We start from the raw sequence: 21,523 nt of genomic DNA on the forward strand, positions 1-21,523 counted from the left end.
GACTCCAAACCCATATCTTTCTATAACACTGAAAGTAAATGGACTAAATGCACCAACCAAAAGAAATAGGTTACCAGAATGGATACAAAAAAAACAAGGCCCATCTATTTGCTGTCTACAAGAGACTCATTTTTGACCTAAGGACACCTTCAGATTGAAAGTGAGGGGATGGAGGACTATCTATCATGCTACTGGAAGTCAAAAGAAAGCTGGAGTGGCCATACTTCTATTGGACAAACTAGACTTTAAATTAAAGGCTGTAACAAGAGATGAAGAACGTTATATAATAATTACAGGGTCTATCCATCAGGAAGAGCTAATAATTATAAATGTCTATGTGCTGAATATGGGAGCTCCCAAATATATAAAACAATTAATCACAAATATAAGCAACCTTATTGATAAGAATGTGGTAATTGCAGGGGACTTTAATACTCCAGTTACAACATTGGACAGATCATCTAGACACAGGATCAATAAAGAAACAAGGGCTCTGAATGATACATTGGATCAGATGGACTTGACAGATATATTTAGAACTCTGCATCCCAAAGCAACAGAATATACTTTCTTCTCGAGTGCACATGGAACATTCTCCAAGATAGATCACATACTGGGTCACAAAACAGCCCTTCATAAGTATACAAGAATGGAGATCATACCATGCATACTTTCAGACCACAATGCGATGAAGCTTGAAATCAACCACAAGAAAAAGTCTGGAAAACCTCCAAAAGCATGCAGGTTAAAGAACACCCTACTAAAGAATGAATGGGTCAACCAGGCAATTAGAGAAGAAATTAAAAAATATATGGAAACAAACAAAAATGAAAATACAACAATCCAAATGCTTTGGGATGCAGCAAAGGCAGTCCTGAGAGGAAAATACATTGCAATCCAGGCCCATCTAAAGAAACAAGAAAAATCCCAAATACAAAATCTAACAGCACACCTAAAGGAAATAGAAGCAGAACAGCAAAGATACCCCAAACCCAGCAGAAGAAGAGAAATAATAAAGATCAGAGCAGAAATGAACAACATAGAATGTAAAAAAACTGTAGAGCAGATCAATGAAACCAAGAGTTGGTTTTTTGAAAAAATAAACAAAACTGATAAACCTCTAGCCACACTTCTCAAAAAGAAAAGGGAGATGACCCAAATAGATAAAATCATGAATGAAAATGGAATTATTACAACCAATCCCTCAGAAATACAAGCAATTATCAGGAAATACTATGAAAACTTATATGCCAACAAACTGGACAACCTGGAAGAAATGGACACATTCCTAAACACCCACACCTTTCCAAAACTCAAACAGGAAGAAACAGAAAGCTTGAAAAGACCCATAACCAGTGAAGAAATTCAATCAGTTATAAAAAATCTCCCAACAAATATGAGTCCAGGACCAGATGGCTTCCCTGGGGAATTCTACCAGACATTTAAAGCAGAGATAATACCTATCTTTCTCAAGCTGTTCCAAAAATAGAAAGGGAAGGAAAACTTCCAGACTCATTCTATGAAGCCAGCATTACTTTGATTCCTAAACCAGACAGAGACCCAGTAAAAAAAGAGAACTACAGGCCAACATCCCTGATGAATATGGATGCAAAAAATTCTCAATAAGATACTAGCAAAATGAATTCAACAGTTTATAAAAAGAATTATTCACCATGATCAAGTGGGATTCATTCCTGGGCTGCAGGGCTGGTTCAACATTTGCAAATCAATCAACGTGATACATCACATTAATAAAAGAAAAGAAAAGAAAAGAAAAGAAAAGAAAAGAAAAGAAAAGAAAAGAAAAAGAAAAGAACCATATGATCCTGTCAATCGATGCAGAAAAAGCATCTGACAAAATTCAGCATCCTTTGTTAATAAAAACCCTCGAGAAAGTCGGGGTAAAAGGAATATACTTAAAGATCATAAAAGCCATTTATGAAAAGCCCACAGCTAACATCATCCTCAATGGGGAAAAACTGAGAGCTTTTTCCCTCAGATCAGGAACACGACAGGGATGTCCACTCACCGCTGTTGTTTAACATAGTGTTGGAAGTGCTAGCATCAGCAATCAGACAACAAGAGGAAATCAAAGGCATCAAAATTGGCAAAGATGAAGTCAAGCTTTCACTTCTTGCAGATGACATGATATTATACATGGAAAATCCGACAGACTCCACCAAAAGTCTGCTAGAACTGATACATGAATTCAGCAAAGTTGCAGGATACAAAATCAATGTACAGAAATCAGTTGCATTCTTATACACTAATAATGAAGCAACAGAAAGACAAATAAAGAAACTGATCCCATTCACAATTGCACCAAGAAGCATAAAATACTTGGGAATAAACCTAACCAAAGATGTAAAAGATCTGTATGCTGTAAACTATAGAAAGGTTATGAAGGAAATTGAAGAAGATATAAAGAAATGGAAAAACATTCTGTGCTCATGGATTGGAAGAATAAATATTAAAATGTCAATACTACCCAAAGCTATCTATACATGCAATGCAATCCCAATAAAATTGCACCAGTATTTTTCTTGAAGCTAGAACAAGCAATCCTAAAATTTGTATGGAACCACAAAAGTCCCCGAATAGCCAAAATAATTTTGAAGAAGACCAAAGCAGGAGGCATCACAATCTCAGACTTTAGCCTCTACTACAAAGCTGTCATCATCAAGACAGCATGGTATTGGCACAAAAACAGACACATAGACCAATGGAATAGAATAGAAACCCCAGAACTAGACCCACAAACGTATGGCCAACTCATCTTTGACAAAGCAGGAAAGTACATCCAATGGAAAAAAGACAGTCTAGTCTCTTTAACAAATGGTGCTGGGAGAACTGGACAGCAACATACAGAAGGTTGAAACTAGACCACTTTCTCACACCATTCACCAAAATAAACTCAAAATGGATAAAGGACCTGAATGTGAGACAGGAAACCATCAAAACCCTAGAGGAGAAAGCAGGAAAAGACCTCTCTGACCTCAGCCGTAGCAATCTCTTACTCGATACATCCCCAAAGGCAAGGGAATTAAAAGCAAAAATGAACTACTGGGACCTCTTTTATATATATATATAATATAACATATATACAACATATATATAATATATATATATATATATATATATATATATATATATATATATATATATATAACAGAGAAAGCTGAAAAGTGATCTCTCAGAGATCCTTTTCACATAAAAATATAATAGCTATGTTTCCATAAAACAATGGAGAGATGAAAACATTTCCAAAGACACATAATTTAGAGATCCTCTATTATTCCTCTTGCTTTCAACTGAATTTCTCTATTCTACCACTAACCTTTACCTTATTTCATTTTGTTTAAAAAAGAAATGGGGGTGCCTGGGTGGCTCAGTCCATTAAGCATCGAGTCTTGATTTTGGCTCAGGTCATGATCTCAAGGTTTGTGGGATTTGAGACCTGCATCGAGCTCTGTGCTGACAGCAGAGCCTGCTTGGGATTCTCTCTCTCTCTCTGTTCTCTCTGCTCTCTCTCTCACTCTCAAAATAAATAAATAAATAAACATTGAAAAAGATCTGAACATATATTCTCCAATTTATTTTTACTACAAATTCTTATTTAAGTATACTGAAGCTTAAGTCTCACCTCTGTCACTTAATAGCTGTGAGACTTTGGGGAAGCTCCTTAAACTTTCTTTTTATTTTAAGCTTATTTATTTATTTTGAGAGAAAGAGAAAGAAAGAAAGAGAGCAAATGAGTGCGTGCAAGTGGGGGAGGGGCAGAGAGAGTGGGAGAGAGAGAGAATCCTAAACAGGCTCCTCACTCAGACACAACCTGATGCAGGGCTCAATCTCATGACTGTGAGATCATGCTCTGAGCCAAAATTAAGAGTCAGATGCTTAACCAACTGAGCCACCCAGGCACCTAGCACCTTAAACTTTCTAGCATCAGTTTACTTTTTTGTATAATGGGGATAATAATAGTACTTACCTCACAGTATGTGTGGCACATAGAATAATTGTAAAATTAATCTCCTTTTAGAAATATCTTCATGGGGGTTGTATGAAATTCCTCCCTTCTCAGCCCTCTTCTTTGTCTCAGCTGTTTTGTTTTATTTTATTTACAGGGAAAATAGAAGCTGGGGCACCTGAGTGGCTCAGTCCATTAAGCATCTGACTTCGTGAGTTCAAGCCTTGTGTCGGGCTCTGTACTGACAGCTCAGACCCTGGAGCCTGCTTCGGATTCTGTTTCCTTCTCTCTCTGCCCCTCCCCTGCTTACGGTCTGTCTGTCTCTCTCTCTGTCTCTCAAAAATAAACAAACATTAAAAAAAGAAGAAGAAAATAGAAGCAGACAAGAACTTTCATATGCTCTTATCTCATCTGCCACTTATGACCTTCATTTGTACTCATATTCTGTCTTCCTATTTAAGCTAATGCCTCCATTTATGCATCCTCTCTCATCTATCCAATAATATCATTCTACCAAATGTCTCTTCCTTTCCCTGAGTCCATTTTTGCCTATTAGATCATTTTCACCAGTATACAGAAAGTTATTTCCCCATTAATTAAAACAAACAACAACAAAAAACCAAAGCACCTTCTCTTGACTGCAACTTGTCCTTCCAGCTACTGCCCTATTTATCTGCTCCACTTTATGATAAAACTTCCTCTCCCCTAATTCTCTTGAACAGACTTCTATGACTTTTACCCACTACTCTACCAACACAGCTCATCAAGGTCATCAATGATTTCCATGTTGCCAAATTCAAAATTAATTCTCAGGCCTCATCTTTTTCAATCTATCACAAGCAGCCCTCCTTTTTGAAATTATTTTCTTTACCTGGCTTCCAAGACACCCCGCTTTCTCTTGGTTATCCTACCTTACTGAACATTCCTTCTCAGTCTCTTCTGCTGAGTCCTATTCCTCTCCACCATCTCTAAATGTTGGAATGCCCCAGGGCCCGGTCTCTCTTTTTCTCTATCTATGCTCACATTCTAGGTGATTTCTACCAGTCTCATAGCTTAAATATAATCTATATCCTGACAACCCTAAATTTATGCCTCCAGTCTGGTTTATTCCCTTGAACAGGGACTCATACACTAAACTGTCTACTCAATTAAGCCCAATTAGATGTCTAAAAATCATATCAAACTTCACATGTTGAAATCCAAACTCCTGAATCCCTGCCCTGCAAACCTGCTACTCCTTTAGTTTCCCTTATCTAAATTAATGGCAATTCCATTATTCCAGTTGTTTAGACCAAAAATAGAACATCATCTTTTTACTCTTCCTCTTCTTCTTTTTTTTTTTTTGACACTTTATATCCAATGTTTAAGAAAATTCTACCTATCCTACTTTCAAGATACATCCAGAATCCAACCACCCCTTGCCATCTGAATAGCTGTTAAGGAGAATCATGAAAAACAGGTGACCACCAATTGACCCATGAGTTGGACCCAGGCACTCAAAGGCTTCTCATTCCTTCCCCCACCCTTGGAATGCAGGTTCTACTTGCCTTTCCTGCCCCCCAGAGACTGCTCCAAGAACACAGCCTTGAGATAGTGATGTGATGTTGAAAATACCTACACGATATATATGTGATTGCATCTAAGTAAGGCCTCCTTATATGAACTTTTAAGATCTGGTGGGCAGGTGCAGAGATCCATTTGTCTTGCTGCTGCTCAAGACAAGCCTTATCAAATGTAATTTCCTTTTACTTACTCAACCTGCCACCTACGCACCTGGAGTGGCCTGTTTCTTCTTTTGGTCTCTCCCTGCCCTCTGAATACAGACGCCAGTTTCAGATTACACCAGGGAAACTCCTTAAGAGGGTTACAGACCAGTAACCACTATCCTGTTCCAAGCCATCATCGTTTTTGTTTTTGCCTGGATTATTGCTTTTTGTAATTGAATTCCCTGTCATCCCACTACACTAATCTCAGCATGACAGGTAGTGTGAGTGCTTTAAAACATAAGTCAGATCAGGTCCTTCCTCTGCTTAAAACCATTCAATGGTGTCTTATTTCAGAGTAAAAACAAAAGTCCATTAAGACTTACATGATCTGGATACTGTTCCCTATACTTCTCTGATATCTTGACTCTTAGCCTTTTAATCCTCACTCACTCAGCTCTGGATACACCTGTGAACCTTTGCATTTCTTCTACATGCCAAATATGAGGCCAACCTTAGGGCTTCTGCATCTTCTTTTCCTTCAGATATCCATGTGGCTCTCTTCCTCATTTATTTCAGGTCTCTGAATATCAACTCATCAGGGAAGCTTTCCCTGACACCCTACAAAAGAGCAATCATCATCTCATCCAAACCAGGCATTTCCTATTCTCCTTACCGTAATTTAATTTTCTTCATAGTACATATCACTAACTGACATTTTGAACTTGTCTGTTTCTTCCGAGAATGTACACCACAGATGAAGTCAGAAATCAATAATAGAAGGAAAACTGGAAAATCCACAAATTTGTGGAAATTTAATAACACACTATTAAACAACTAATGGATTAAGGAAGAAATTATTTTAAAAAACCTGGAAAATACTTATACATAATGGAAATGAAAACACAACATAGTAAAACGATGGGACACAGTGGGGGGGAAAAACAGTGCTAAGGGGGAAATTTAGAGCTATAAAGAAATGTTTACACTAAAAAACAAGAAACATTTCAAATCAACGACCTAACTTTATAACTTTAGAAATTCAAAAAAGAAAAACAAACTAAACCTAAAGCTAATGGAAGGAAGGAACTAAGATATCAGAGGTAAACAATATAGAGAATAGAACAACAATAGAGAAAAATCAATGAAACCAAAATTTCCTTCTTTTAAAAGATCAACAAAATTAACAAATCTTTATCTAGATCAACTTAGAAAAAAAAAAAAGAGAGAAGACTCAAATTAGGAAAATCAGAGATAAAAGTGGGGCCATTACAACCAATCCCATAAAAATAATAATTAGAATGTTATGAAAAATTGTATGCCACCAAATTGGATAATTTAGATGAAATAGACAAATTTCTAAAATCAAAAACCTACCAGGATTAAGTTACAAGGAAACAGAAAATCTGAATATGCCTGTAACTATTAAAGGAGAATGAATCATTAATTCAAAAGTCTCTCAACACAGAAAAGTTTGGATCTAATGCACTCACTGGTGAAATCTACCAAACATTTAAGAACTAATACCTTTCTTTTGCAAACTTTTCCCCCAAAAAACTGAAAAGTAAGAAAAACTTCCTAATTCATTCTTTGAGGCCAGCATGACGCTAATGCCAAAGCCTGACAAGGACACTACAAAAAAAACTAGACAAGTATCTCTTTTTTTTTCTTTTTTGTCCCATTTTAATTCCAGTTAGTTAACAATTAGTGTTATATTAGTTAAGATGTACAATATAGTGCTTCAACAATTCAATACATCATCCTGGTGCCCATCACTACAAGTGCACTCCATAATCGCCATCACATTTTTAACCCATCCTCTACCCTCCTCCCATGTAGTAACCATCAATTTTTCTCTATAGTTGAGTCTGTTTCCTGGTCCGTCTCTCTCTATATATAGATGTAGATATATAGATATAGATAGATTTCTCCTTTGCTTATTTTGTTTCTTAAATTCCACATGAGTGAAATCATATGGTATTTGTCTTTTTCTGACAGTTTGATTAGCATTATACTCTCTAGCTCCATCCATGTTACTGCAAATGACAAGATTTCCTTCTTCTTTATGGCTGAATAATATTCCATTGTGTGTGTGTGTGTGTGTGTGTGTGTGTGTGTGTATGCCACTTCTTCTTTATCCATTCATCAATTAGTGAACACCTGGGATGCTTCTGTATCTTTGCTACTGTAAATAATGTTGCTATAACATAGGGATGCCTGTATCACTTTGAATTAGTGTTCTTGTATCCTTTGGGTAAATACCCAGTAGTGCCATTGCTGGATCATCATTTTTAACTTTCTGAGGAGCTTCCATACTGTTTTCAACAGTACCTGCTCCCACTGACACTGTAAGAGGATTTCCCTTTCTCTGCAACCTCGTCAACACCTGTTGTATCTTATGCTGTTGATTTTAGCCATTGTGACAGGTGTGGGGCAATATCTGATTGTAGTTTTGATTTGCATTTCCCTGAAGGTAAGGGATGATGAACATCTTTTCATATGTCTCTTTGCTATCTGGATGTCTTCTTTGGAGTAATGTCTGTTGATGTCTTCTGCCTATTGTTAACTGGGTTATTTGTTTTTTGGGTGTTGAGTTGTATAAGTTCTTGAGTTGTATAAGTTCTTTATATATTTTGGATACTACCCCTTTATCAGATGTGTCATTTGCAAATATCTTCTCTTATTTAGTAGGTTGCCTTTTAGTTTTGTTGACTGTTTCCTTCCTTGTGCAGAAGCTTTTTATTTTGATGTTGTCCCAATAATTTATTTTTTCTTTTTAGGTTTTTTAATGTCCCAAACATTTATTTTTTCTTTTTGGGTCTTTTGATGTTGTTCCAATAATTTATTTTTTCTCTTTAGGTCCTTAATCCACTTTGAATTTAGTTTTGTGTATGGTGTAAGAAAGGAATACGGTTTCCTTCTTTTGCATGTTGCTGCCCAGTTTTCCCAATACCATTTGTTGAAGAGACTATCCTTTTCCCATTGGATATTCTTTCTTGCTTTATCAAAGATTACTTGACCAAAAAACTGTGGGTTCATTTCCATTTCAATACCATTCCCTTGATCTATGTGTCTATTTTTGTGTCAGTACAATAAATACTGTTTTGATTACTACAGCTTTGTTAATATAACTTGAAGTCCAGAATTGTGATGCCTCCAGTTTTGTTTTCCTTTTTCAAGACTGTTTTGGCTATTCAGAATATTTTGTGATTCCATGCGATTTTAGGGTTGCCTGTTCTAGGTCTGTAAAACATGTTATTGGTATTTTGATTGGGATTGCATTAAAGGTGTAAATTGCTTTTTGAAGTACAGACATTTTAACAGTACTTGTTCTTCCAATCCTTGGGCATGGAATGTCTTTCCATTTCTTGGTGTCTTCAATTTCTTTCATCACTGTTTTATAGATTTCAGAGTACAGGTCTTTTACCTCTTTGGTTAGGTTTATTCCTGGGTATCTTATTATTTTTGGTGCAATTGTAAATGGGATTGATTCCTTAATTTCTCTTTCTGCTGCTTCATTATTGGTGTATAGAAATGCAACAGATTTCTGTATATTGATTTTGTATCCTGTGGCTTTACTAAATTTGTTTAGCAGTTCTAGTCATTTTTTTAGTGGAGTTTTTGGGCTTTCTATATATAGTATCATGTCATCTGCAAATAATGAATGTTTTACTTCTTCCTTGCCAGTTTAGATGCCTTTTATTTATTTTTGTTGTCTGAGACCGCTGTGGCTAGGACTTTCAGTACTATGTTGAATAAGTGGTGAGAATGGACATCCTTGTCTTGTTTCTGACCTTAGGGAGAAAAATTTGTTGAAGGTTTTTTACCATGAATGATGTTGTATTTTGTCAAATGCTTTTTCTGAATCTACTGAAATGATCCTATGGTTCTTATCTTTTCTCTTATTGATGTGGTGTATTACGTTGACTGGTTTGCAACTATTAAACTACCACTACAACCTAGGAATAAATCACATTTGTTTCTGGTGAATGATCTTCTTAATATATTGTTGAATTTGGTTTGTCAGTATCTGTTGAGGATTTTTACATATATGTCAATCAGGGATATTGGCCTGTAGTTATCTTTTTTAGTGGTGTGTCTACCTGGTTTTGTTATCAGGGTAATCCTGGCCTCATAGAATGAATTTGGAAGTTTTCCTTCCTTTTCTATGCCCTGGAATAGTTTGAGTAAAACAGGTATTAATTCTTCTTTAAATATTTGGTAGAATTCACCTATGAAGTCATCTAGTCCTGGAGTTTTTTGTTGGAAATTTTTTGATTATTCATTCAATTTCTTTCCTGGTTATCAGCCTGTTCAAATCTTCTATATCCTCCTGTTTCAGTTTTGGTAGTTTATAGGTTTCTAGGAATTTATCCATTTCTTCTTGGTTGTCCAATTTGTTGGCATGCAGTTTTTCCATAATATTTTCTTATAATTATTTGTACTTCTGTGGTGTTGGCTGTTATTTCTCCTCTCTCATTTGTGATTTTATTTGAGTTCTTTCTGTTTTTTCCCTGATAAGCCTGACTAGATTTTTATCAATTTTAATTGTTTGTTTGTTGTTCTTTTTCTCACTCCCTTAGATGTAAGGTTAGGTTGAGATTTTTCTTGCTTCTAATTGAGCCCTTTATTTCTGCTTTATTATTCCTTATCTCTGTATTAAGGGTCTCACTCATGTCTTCCACTCTCTTCTCAGGTCCACTGAGTATCCTTATGATCACTGCTTTAAATTCTCTATCAGGCATATTACTTATATCTGTTTGGCTTAGATCTCTGGCTGTGGCCTTGTCCTGTTCTTTCATCTGGGATAAGTATCTCTGTCTCCTCATTTTGTCTGCCTCTCTGGGTCTGTTTCTCTGTGTTAAGAAAAGCAGCTATGTCTTCTGCTCTTGAAAGAAGTGACTTTATGAAGAGGAGGTTCTGGAGTGTCCTGCAGTGCAGTGTCCCCTCTTCACCAGAACCTGGCACTTCAGGAGAATGTCCTATGTGTATTGCTTACTGTAATGTCCAAATCACTTTTCCTTTCAGAGCAGTCGTCTGCGCTGACCCTCTGCCTGTTGTGGGCTATGCTTACTCTGTGGTATTCGTGGGACTCAGGCCGACCAGCTCTAAGAGGGGAGAGCTCACCAGGGAACCTGCAAGTGGGCAATCGGTGTTAGCGAAATTATATTGGGCCACTAGTCCTCTGCAGGATCTCTCAAAGCGCTATGGCTGTGGGGGATGTGAAGCTGGTCTGGGCGCAAGATGATGGCTGGGCATGGCCTGCAGCAGCAGATATGCACCTGGAGTCTGGGCAGGGTACCTATGCAACTTTAACAAAACTTGCCCTGAGTGCTGGGTCGAGGCTACAGGTATCTGTGCAGCTTTGTCTCCTATGGCTGGTTCTATGTTTATCCTGATGGTCAGGGAGGAAAATGGTGCCTGCCAGCTTCCTCATTTTGAAAAAAGTTCACCAAGTCTAAAATCAGTATGAACAGATCTGTTTCCTGTTTGCCCCTGGCGTTGTGTAAACTGCTGTTTTTATGTTGCCTCTCTGCACAGGCTGTTATCTCTTTAAAGGTAGGAACCCAGCAGCTATCACTTACCCTCCTGGCTCACCCAGTGCTTAGTCAGCAAACTTTTAAAGCTCCAGGCTCCAATTCCCACTGGTTTTACAAACTCATGGAATTCAGCCCCTCTGGTTTTTAAAGCCAAACATTATGGGAATTAGTCTTCCCCATTGTGAGCTCCCTGGCAGAAGTACCTGTTTCTTTACCCTCTCTGTGTACACAGTCCTTTCCCTCCTGCAGGCAGCCTCCCTCCACATTTTGGCAGCCTCCCTCTACATTTTGGACTTCCCTAAACTTTCAGATGCAGCTTCTTCTCTATATTTAGTTGTGGAGTTTGGTCTGCCAGTCTTCAGATTGCTCTCTGATTTATTGACTTGGGTGGATGATATCTAGCTGTAAACATGGGATGGTGTGAGCTCAGGATCCTTCTACTCTGCCATTGTTCCCATGCTCCCCCAGACCAGTATCTCTTATAAACACTGATGCAGAAATCCTCAACAAAATATAAGCAAATGGAATTCTGCAGCATACTGAAAGGACCTGAACAAATGGGATTTACTGCTAGAATGCAAGGACAGTTCAACATATGAAAACTGATTAATGTAACATACCACATTGACACAAGAAAGCAAAGAAACCACATGATCATCTCAATAATTGCAGAAAAAGCATTTGACAAAATTCATCATTCTTTCATGATAGAAACACTCAACAAATAGAAGGAAGCTATCTCAATATAAGAAAAGCCATAAGGAAAACCCATAGTGTACATCACACTCAATGATGAAAGACTGAAATCTTTTCCTTCTAAGTTTGGGTAGAAGGCAAAGATACTCACTTTTGCTACTTCTATTCAACACAGGACTAGAAGTTCTAGACCAAGGGGTGCCTGGGTGGCTCAGTTGGTTGAGTGTCCGACTTCAGCGCAGGTCATGATCTCATGGCTTGTGAGTTTGAGCCCTGCATCGGGCTCTGTGCTGACAGCCCAGAGCCTGGAGCCTGCTTCCGATTCTGTGTCTCCCTCTCTCTCTGCCCTTAACCCACTCGCATTCTGTCTCTGTCTCTCTCAAAAATAATAAACAAACATTAAAAAAAAAAAAAAAAAAAGAAGTTCTAGACCAAGCATTACGCAGGAAAAAGAAAAGGCATCCAAATTGAAAAGAATAATCTTTTCACAAACAACATGATCTTACATGTAGAAAACCCTACAGAGCCACAAAAAAAATTGATAGAACTAACTAAATGAGTTTAGCAAAGTAGCAGGATAAAAGTCAACACACAAGAATCAGTTGCATTTCTATACAGTAACAATGATCAATCTGAAAAGCATCTTAAAACAATTCCATTTTTAATAGCATAAAAAAGAATAAAACATTTAGGAATTAATCAAGGATGTGAGAGACCTGTACAATGAAAAGTACAAAACACTGGAGAGAGAGATTAAAGATGACATAACTAAATGGAAACACATCCATGTTTATGGATTAGAAGACTTAATATTTTTAAGATGTCAATACTACCCAATGGGTTCTACAGATTCAAGGCAATCCCTATCAAAATCCCAATTGTATTTGTTACAGAAATAGAAAAACCTATTCTAAAACTCATATGGCATCTCAAGGGACTTGAGCCAAAACAATCTTGAAAAATAAAAACAAAGTTGGAGTGCTCACACTTCCTGGTTTCAAAACTTACTACTAAACTTACTAATAATTTCTTGGGAATTACACCAAAGGCAGAGGCAACAACAAAAAAAGACAAACTGGACCTTATGAAAAATTTCAAAAATTGCTCATCAAAGGCACTATCAACAAAACAGAAAGATAACACACAGAATGGAGGGAAACATTTGTAAGTCATATACCCAATAAGGGATTAATAGCCAGAATATACAAGGAATTCCTAAAAATCAACATAAATCAACAAGCAGATTCAAAAATGGGCAAAAAACTTAAATAGCCATTTCTCCAAAGATATGTAAGTAACCAATAAGCACATGAAAAGATACCCATTTTATTTCAATATTATTAATCATTAGGTAAATACAAATCAAAAGTACAAAAATATACCACCTAGTGCTCATTAGAATGGTTACTAGTAAAAAACAAAAACAAAAACAAACAAACAAACAAACAAACAAAACCCAGAAAATAACAAATGTTGGTGAGGATGTGGAGAAATTGGGATCCTTGTGCATTGTTGGTGGGAATGGAAAACTGTACAGTCACTTGGAAAAGAGTATGGCGGTTCCTTAAGAAATTAAAAATAAAACTACCCTACAACCCAGCATTGCACTACTAGGTATTTATCCAAAGGGTATGAAAATGTTGATTCAAAGGGGCACACGCACCCCAACGTTTATAGCAGTGCTATCAATGACAGCCAAATTATGGACAGAGCCCAAATACAAATGTCCATCAACTAATAAATGGATAAAGAAGATGTGTGTGTGTGTGTCTGTGTGTATGTGTGTGTGTGTGGTGGAATATTACTCAGTGATCAAAAAGAATGAAATCTTGCCATTTGCAACAACATGGATGGAACTAGAGTGTATTATGCTAAATACACTGAATATGCTGAAATAAGTCAGTCGGAGAAAGATAAATATCATATGATTTCATTCTTATGTGGAATTTAAGAAACAAACAAGATCAACATGGGGAAGGGAAGGAAAAATGAAATAAAGTAAAAACAGAGAGGGAGGCAGACTATAAGAGACTCTTAAATACAAAGAACAAACTGAGGGTTCATGGAGGAGCCATGGGTGGGGGATGGGCATTAAGGAGGGCACTTGTTGGGATGAGCACTGGGTGTTATGTATGTAATTGATGAATCACTGGGTTGTACTCCTGAAACCAATACTACACTTCACGTTAACTACTTGAATTTAAATAAACAAATAAATAAAACAAATAAAATAAAATAAAAATAGAATTACCACATGATCCAGCAATTCCACTTCTAAGTATATACCCAAAAGAAGTGAAAGCAGTATCTTGAAGAGATATTTGTACACCCATGTTCTTGGCAACATTATTCATAATAGCTAAAACATGAAAACCACCCAAGCATCCACTGACAGATAAATAAGCAAAATGGTATACACACACAATGAAATACTGAGCCTTAAAAAGGAAGGAAATTCTGACATATGCTACAACATGAATGAACCTCGACAATATTATGCTAAGTGAAAGAAGATAGTCACAAAAACACAAAAATATAAATGCTGTGTATTACATGAGGTACTTAAGAGCAGTCAAATAATATAGACAAAGTAGAATGGCGGTTGTGAGGGGTGGGTGGGAAGGAAAATGGGGACTTATTTAATAGGTACAGTTTCATTTTTACAAGATAGTAGGGTTCTGTTTAAACAGCACTACTTTTTCAGGGCTTAGAAGTGCCTTGCACACAGCAGGCACTCAAAAATAACTGTTGAATTATAAATCAATGGAAAAATACCAAATGATTCCAGAACATCTTCCCATAATCACAAGTTAAGAGCCCTAAAATAAGTAAAACGTTATAAAGCTCAAAGTACCTGTTTCTTTGAAAAGCTTTCATCAACTTTGGTTCCCATGGCAGCAACTCATTTAAAAGACGTATCAATGTACCATGCAATTCTTTTACAGCTTGCCTCCGATGATACCATTTGCCCTAAAAACACAATATTAAAGTAAATCCTTTAGATTTAATCTAAAAGTGAATGTCAAGCCTTATTTTCTGAGTAAAACACAAAATAAAACACCAATACTTATCAAATGAGTATATCTTTTTTAGAAGGTTGCAGAAAGAGGAAAAATATTCTGTAATAAATTTATAATATTTTAAAGATTCTCAATTCTACTAGAGAAATCTAAAACCTATTTAATCAAACAAGGAGACAAATTTTTTTTTTACGTTTTTAATTGGGTCAACTGTAAATATTTTAATAAATCATTTCTAAATACATGTAAAAATACAAACATTCATAAAAATTCACTAAATATGTAAATGATATGGTTCACTTCTGTAAAGTTTTTGTAATTATCCCAAAGAGTGGGAAAAAAGAGAAAAAAGTCAGGATTGTTATATTCAAGCACAGTCTTAACAAACTTCCTTAGGAAGTTTTACAATTATTTTTACTTAAAAATATTTCCACCACAGACAAACAGATAAGTGGTCATAATTTTCAACACTATAATGCTACAGCTACACTGAGTTAATAATTACTGACGCCCCCTCTCCATTTGTTAAGTATTATCCAAAGTATTTAACTCATATATCTATCTCTATTTCTATCTATCTGTATCTCTATCTAGAAGGGGAAAAGGAGGGAGGGAAAAGGAGGAGGAAAGTGAGGAAGAGAAGGAGGGGAAAGAATGGAGGGGTTGAATGAGCATGAGAGTACACATGTACTTTAGTGTTATGAAAACCTTTCTAATGTATGTGCCTTTTTAGTCTCACTTAACAAATGAAACTAAGGCTAAGAGATTAAATGACTTGTTTAAGGTCCTATGACTTGAATCCAGATCTACCTTATGTTGAAGTACAAGTTCTTAGAACTACATCACTCTACTCTACTACATCACTCTACTCTACATGTCTACTCTTAAGAGCTGTATTGCATAAATTCAATGACATAGGTTATAAAAACCATTAGTAAAGATACACTTCACCAGTACCCATAAAATTATTCAAATACCATAGGAACAATAAGGTTACAGAAGTTATATCGTTAGGTAGCCAACTCCCCCCTTTTCCACAATGTTAGTGTATACCTATCACCATCACCATCTTCATCATCATCATCATCACTACCATCTTCATCATTTGCTGCTCTATAACCATGTGGTATTTCTTTTTTTTTGTTGAGATATAATTCATATACCATATAGACCACTCATTTTTTTCTTTTGTAACAAAAAATACACAACTATATATACTGTGGATCACAATTAACATGCAAAAATTAGACTTCATCTCATAGCAACTATTGAGTTAATTTACCACATATGTAGAACACTACGGCAGAAAAATAACCACTTCCTAAAGCAAAATGTATTCTGAATCTGTGCATAAATTTCCCAATTTTATATATATATATATATATATATATATATATATATATATATATATATATATAACCGTCAACATTTCAGCCACTTACTGAAATGTGAAATTTATCTATGTATGTGAAATTTTAGTCACAAACATAAATGATGAATAGTGTAGTTCCTACTCCAACAGAATATTTATTCATGTAGAAATAAACAAGTACATTTTTGCTTCTGAGGTTTTTATATCTTGGAAGGGAATTGTTTATTAGAAGAGTAGGAAGATTTGGGATTACATGTGTGCACATAATGAGTATGGAACCTAGGCTCAATGATTAACCCTTATCTTTTTAATGGCATGACAAATCAGAGTATTGTGAAAAAATTTCAAGGAAAGTAATTATTTCATATATTGTTTATATATTATACCAATCATTATATCAATTGTATCAATCATTTATATGATATATCAATTATATTTCATATAATAAACTAGACAGACTTTTCTTCTTGTCAAATGCTTTCTCAAAGGACTCAACAGTAAGTTATATCTCAAAAGTTTATTTTCTCAAAAAAAAAAAAGGGGTTAGAAAATAGTATAAAGTGCTTATTCTAACCCATGAAAACTATTAAACAATAAACAATACTTTTATCTAGGGAGAGGTAAATGAGGAAGATGAAAAGGCAGATGACAGACAGTCACCCTAAATCCTTTGTGGAATGAGGTAGTACTCTCAGTTAAAAAAAAAAAAAAAAGGTAGAGATTCTTTTTTTTTTTTTTTTTCTTTAACAGGGCATACAACAGCATTATTTCTCAACTTTTTAACTACTACTTGGCTCAAAAATGAAATGGTAAGAATACAGGCAGAAAGACGAAAGGCATGAGTAATGAAGGTTCAGGGAGACTATCATCTTTGTGGTATATTTAATTGGAGAAGTGTTAAAAGACTAGAGAGCACCAGGCATTCTCTTTTTTTCTTTCAATTTTTCTTTATAATTTTTATTTAGTTTTGAGAGACAGAGAGAGAGAGAGAGAGAGGCAGAGAGGGAGACACAGAATCCGAAGCAGGCTCCAGGCTCTGAGCTGTCAGCACAGAGCCTGGCGTGGGGCTCAAACTTAGGAATCACGAGATCATTACCTGAGCTAAAATCAGACATTTAACTGACTGAGCCACCCAGGCACCCCGAGAGCACCAGGCATTCTGAAGTTTTTGTAACTGAGGGTTATATGGCGAAAGAATGGCAGATGCAGAATGAACCTGGGTAGTATGGCTTCTATCTGGATTAGTGTAGTGGTGATGGTGTGGGGAATGTAGAAGGACGAGCAGTATTGTGGGACCTTGAGACTAGGTAGATGAGGCAAAGGAATAGGAATCTGTGTAGCTGAATGTCATTATTTTAAGACATTTGTCAGCTGTGTTTGTGTCTCTATTAAATTATAGCATTAATTTTTGTAGAAAAGACATTAAAAAAGATCAGGAGAATTTTATCTTTTGATTTTGATTACTAAATTTTAATTAATCTAATGTCCAGAAAATATATTACTGAACTATCCAACTATATATACAGAGAAGGGATCATAAATATTAATCAGAGAATAGAATTCTAGCTTTCATATAATTCTGTCTTATCTGCTGACCTGTTTGAAAATGCCTATAGCTTTCTAACTTTATATATGTTTTTTGGCCTTCTTCCCCTTTTTTAATATTGTATATTCTCAACTTGGGGTAGTGATGGTATGGTATTTCATTATTTAAAAATGCATATTTAATTATTATATATTTGGAAAACAAAAAGTCTATTATTCTCATAAAAGAAATTATAGAAAGAGTGATAAAAACTAGAAGATACATGTAAAGAATACAATGACCTTAATAAAGGATATCACTATATCCTGCCATGGGGTATGTGTGTCCACAGTTTTTATGTTTACCAAAAGGGGATACACATTTAAAAAAGTTCAGAATCACTGCACTGGGACTGGTATTTTAGGTAAGGTGATTTAACAACTTGACAGTAAAAAAGAAACTCACACTGCCTGTTTCATTTACCATCTTCTTTGGTCAATAAAAACCAAATGGAATTAATATAACGTGTCCCCTCCTACCTAGTGGTGGTCTTGGAGTGTCACAGTATACAATGAAACTAATATAAAGAGAAAAAAGTTACGAATTTTTAAAAGAAGTTAGAGATGGCAACCATCTGCCTTAACTTGGGTCTAATGTAAAAATTTATATAAAATCAAATATTTCCCGAATTTAAATCAGGTCGTTAACTAAAAGCTAGCAATAGCTTTTCTGACTGATCAGCTTTATTTACATATACAAAAAGGCAAAACTGAGAATAACTACTGCGTTTCTTCTAGGATGAAATTATTAAAGCTAAAGGGAAGGACGAGAACATAGACTCAGTGAAACACAGGGAAGTGCCTGTAGACAGAGGCAGACTTTCAGCTAGAATTCTAGCTCTTCTGAATGTTAAAATCCCTTCTTCCACACAATGCTGTCCCACTTGGCCTACAGACAATTCCTAAAGAATACGAGACTGTATTACCTAAGTACCTATCTTTACACGTAGGTGTCTCTGTAATGCAAAAATTAAAATCTATAAAATTTAGCTTATTTACAATATTACTTAAAATTATACTGTTCTAAAGTTTAAAACTGGACTAAAAAACACAGAAAACAGCAAATTCCTCATCTTCAAACACTTAAGAGAGAACATGGATGTAATAAAAATCAGAAAGGTTCTTACAATCTTTATCTGTAGATATCAACACAGAATTGAAAATAAAGACAGTAGGTATAGAAGGACTAGTAAGAGGTCATTTGTGAAACAGTGTTATAACTATTTCTCTAATAAAAAAATATTTTATAAGCTTTATGTACATAAATGTAGTCCTAACACTTTTTATAAACAGGTATGTGAAAAGGGGGAAGAATAAACTGTTTTTCATTTAATATTATTTTCATTTAATATTTCATTCAATATTAGAATTCTATTTTCAGGGATAAAAACTATCTTGTAAGATAATCCCAATGTATTATGTGAACTTAATAATGCAAACATTTACTGAAGGTCACGTTAAAAGAGGAGAGTAATATTTTTCTTTTATGAATCTAATATAAAGTTTAACATAAAGTATGAATTTCAAGCATACACCATAGAGCCAAAGGCATTTAATATGGTCTAAATCTGAAGCTTACCTTTCAATACTTCTCATCCAATGTCCACAGCAGCTGCAGATTGCCAGCTCCCTTTCCATGAGATGCCCCAAATGTCAAACAATGGAGGTATTATAACCTCATAGGGATTACTACAAAAAGAACCTGGTCTATGGTTACAAGATAAAACTTTTATTATATTATGCAGTTTTATAAGTTTCTGAATAAGATACATTAATAACCTAAGGAACCATACAGGAAAAGAAACTTGAAAAAAAACTTACAAAACTACACAATATTATAAAATGAAAAGCTGAGTCTATGTGTGTGAAATGAGTGGGGAGGGAAACTTACCTTACAACTAAAGAACGATTCCATTCTGCTGCAGTAATCAGGGATGGGTATGACAGAACCAGCATAATGCTGGCTGGGGTGTTGCAAGGACAGGGAGTTGGCAATCTACTGATGCTGGAGACATTGGACACCTAAAAGAAGAACAAAAGGAAAACAAGTAAATTCTAGGTTCCTTACATGTCTCATCATCATGGATGTATTTTACACATTTTAATAATTGTAGATGCTTTGAATGTTAAACTTAGGTGAAAGTAACTTGTTTACACAAATCATCCTATTACTTATATAGATTTTCTTATAACATTATATGTAAACAAAATAGCTGTTGACAGCTATATGAAGAAAAAAATAAAATCATATATAAATATACAAAGAATGCTTTTATAAATTGAGAAGGTACTAATGTGTTAAGAACAGTAAAAAAAAAAGATGTATATAACAAAAACATCAATACTATTTTTCTATTTTTCTATACTCCTTTATTTATAAATGTTAGATCACAGAAACTGGACCATATGACAAAATATTTTTTTGTTACAGGCTTGGCTCTTGTCACATAAATTGTGACAAAGGATTGGAAAAGGGATTAAATAATATATCGAGCTTTTCAAATAAAATGCAAATAACTTTGAGAAAAGCTAACTGTACACAAAGGTGTCTCATTTAAAATCACTAGCAGTATCTGAAGGTAACTTGTAAATAATTTCAACTCCTATGTATAAAAACACAGCACAAATCAAATTAACTATAATTAAGTATATTAATAAACCAATTATTTGGCATTCTCCTTAGTCTAAATAATATTAAATGAAAAGGTAGTATTTACTTTTTCTTATTGCTTACCTAAATAAACTATCATCATACTCATGTATTCCTGCATACTCACAGTTTTAGGGGTAAAGTATTACATTCACCTTTTTGGTATACAGTCCCTTGGAAAAGTGCTAGTTTGACAGTATAGTGAAATATATGCATATTAACATCAGAAAAGTTAAAAGGTATTAACACTGCCAGAGGTTCTAATATGAACTATCTAATGCTAGTATTTTCTCTCATCCATTTTCACCTAAGACTAATTTAACAGAAAAAGGGGCACCTGGGTGGCTCAGTCGGGTTAGTGTCCGACTTTGTCTCAGGGCATGATCTCACAGTTCGTGGGTTTGAGCACCGCATCGGGCTCTGTGCTGACAGCTCAGAGCCTGCAGCCTGCTTCAGATTCTGTGTCTCCCTCTCTCTCTGCCCCTTCCCCACTCTGTCTCTGTCTCTCAAAATAAATAAACATTAAAAAAATTTTTTTTACAGACTAATTTAACAGAAAAGCATTTGTACTTTATTTTAAAGGCATCTCACACTGAACAACATATACAACATGCCCATTATATATCCATAATAGCATTTAACTAGAAAGCATGAAAACAAACAACTGCATCAATGCTGAAAATTTACTGCAAATTTCAATGGCATTTAGTTTTGTAGAGAGGAAAACTGGGTAACAGATCATATTCCTAGTCAGGTAATTACTACTACTGGGGAAGAAAATCTAACAATATATATGTACAGATGGTATATAACCACTTTCATTTACAAAGAAGAACGAATTCTGGATTGGAAATTAACCACATGTTGAGTATCTGAATTTGACCTTTTTCAAAAGTAAATTGGTGGTAGCAAATAAATTGATAAAATTTGATCAATCTATACCTGATATATCAGAAAGGTGGGTTCTCAAGCAATTCACTGCACAGTCTGA

The 21,523-nt window shown here is 35.2% G+C and overlaps 1 protein-coding gene across 2 annotated transcripts in view; it reads right to left on the reverse strand.

The window, feature by feature from the left end:
• KIAA2026 (KIAA2026 ortholog) overlaps window positions 1-21,523 on the reverse strand; it is a 129,835-nt gene that overhangs the window by 11,006 nt on the left and 97,306 nt on the right. For both annotated transcript variants that reach the window (XM_042964777.1, XM_042964776.1), the window contains one exon: window positions 14,761-14,876. In XM_042964777.1, the coding sequence (XP_042820711.1) occupies window positions 14,761-14,876 (116 nt within the window). The remainder of the gene's footprint in view (window positions 1-14,760; window positions 14,877-21,523) is intronic.

This window comes from Panthera tigris, chromosome D4, assembly GCF_018350195.1.
Source record: "Panthera tigris isolate Pti1 chromosome D4, P.tigris_Pti1_mat1.1, whole genome shotgun sequence".
In the NCBI taxonomy this organism is placed as follows: domain Eukaryota; kingdom Metazoa; phylum Chordata; class Mammalia; order Carnivora; family Felidae; genus Panthera; species Panthera tigris.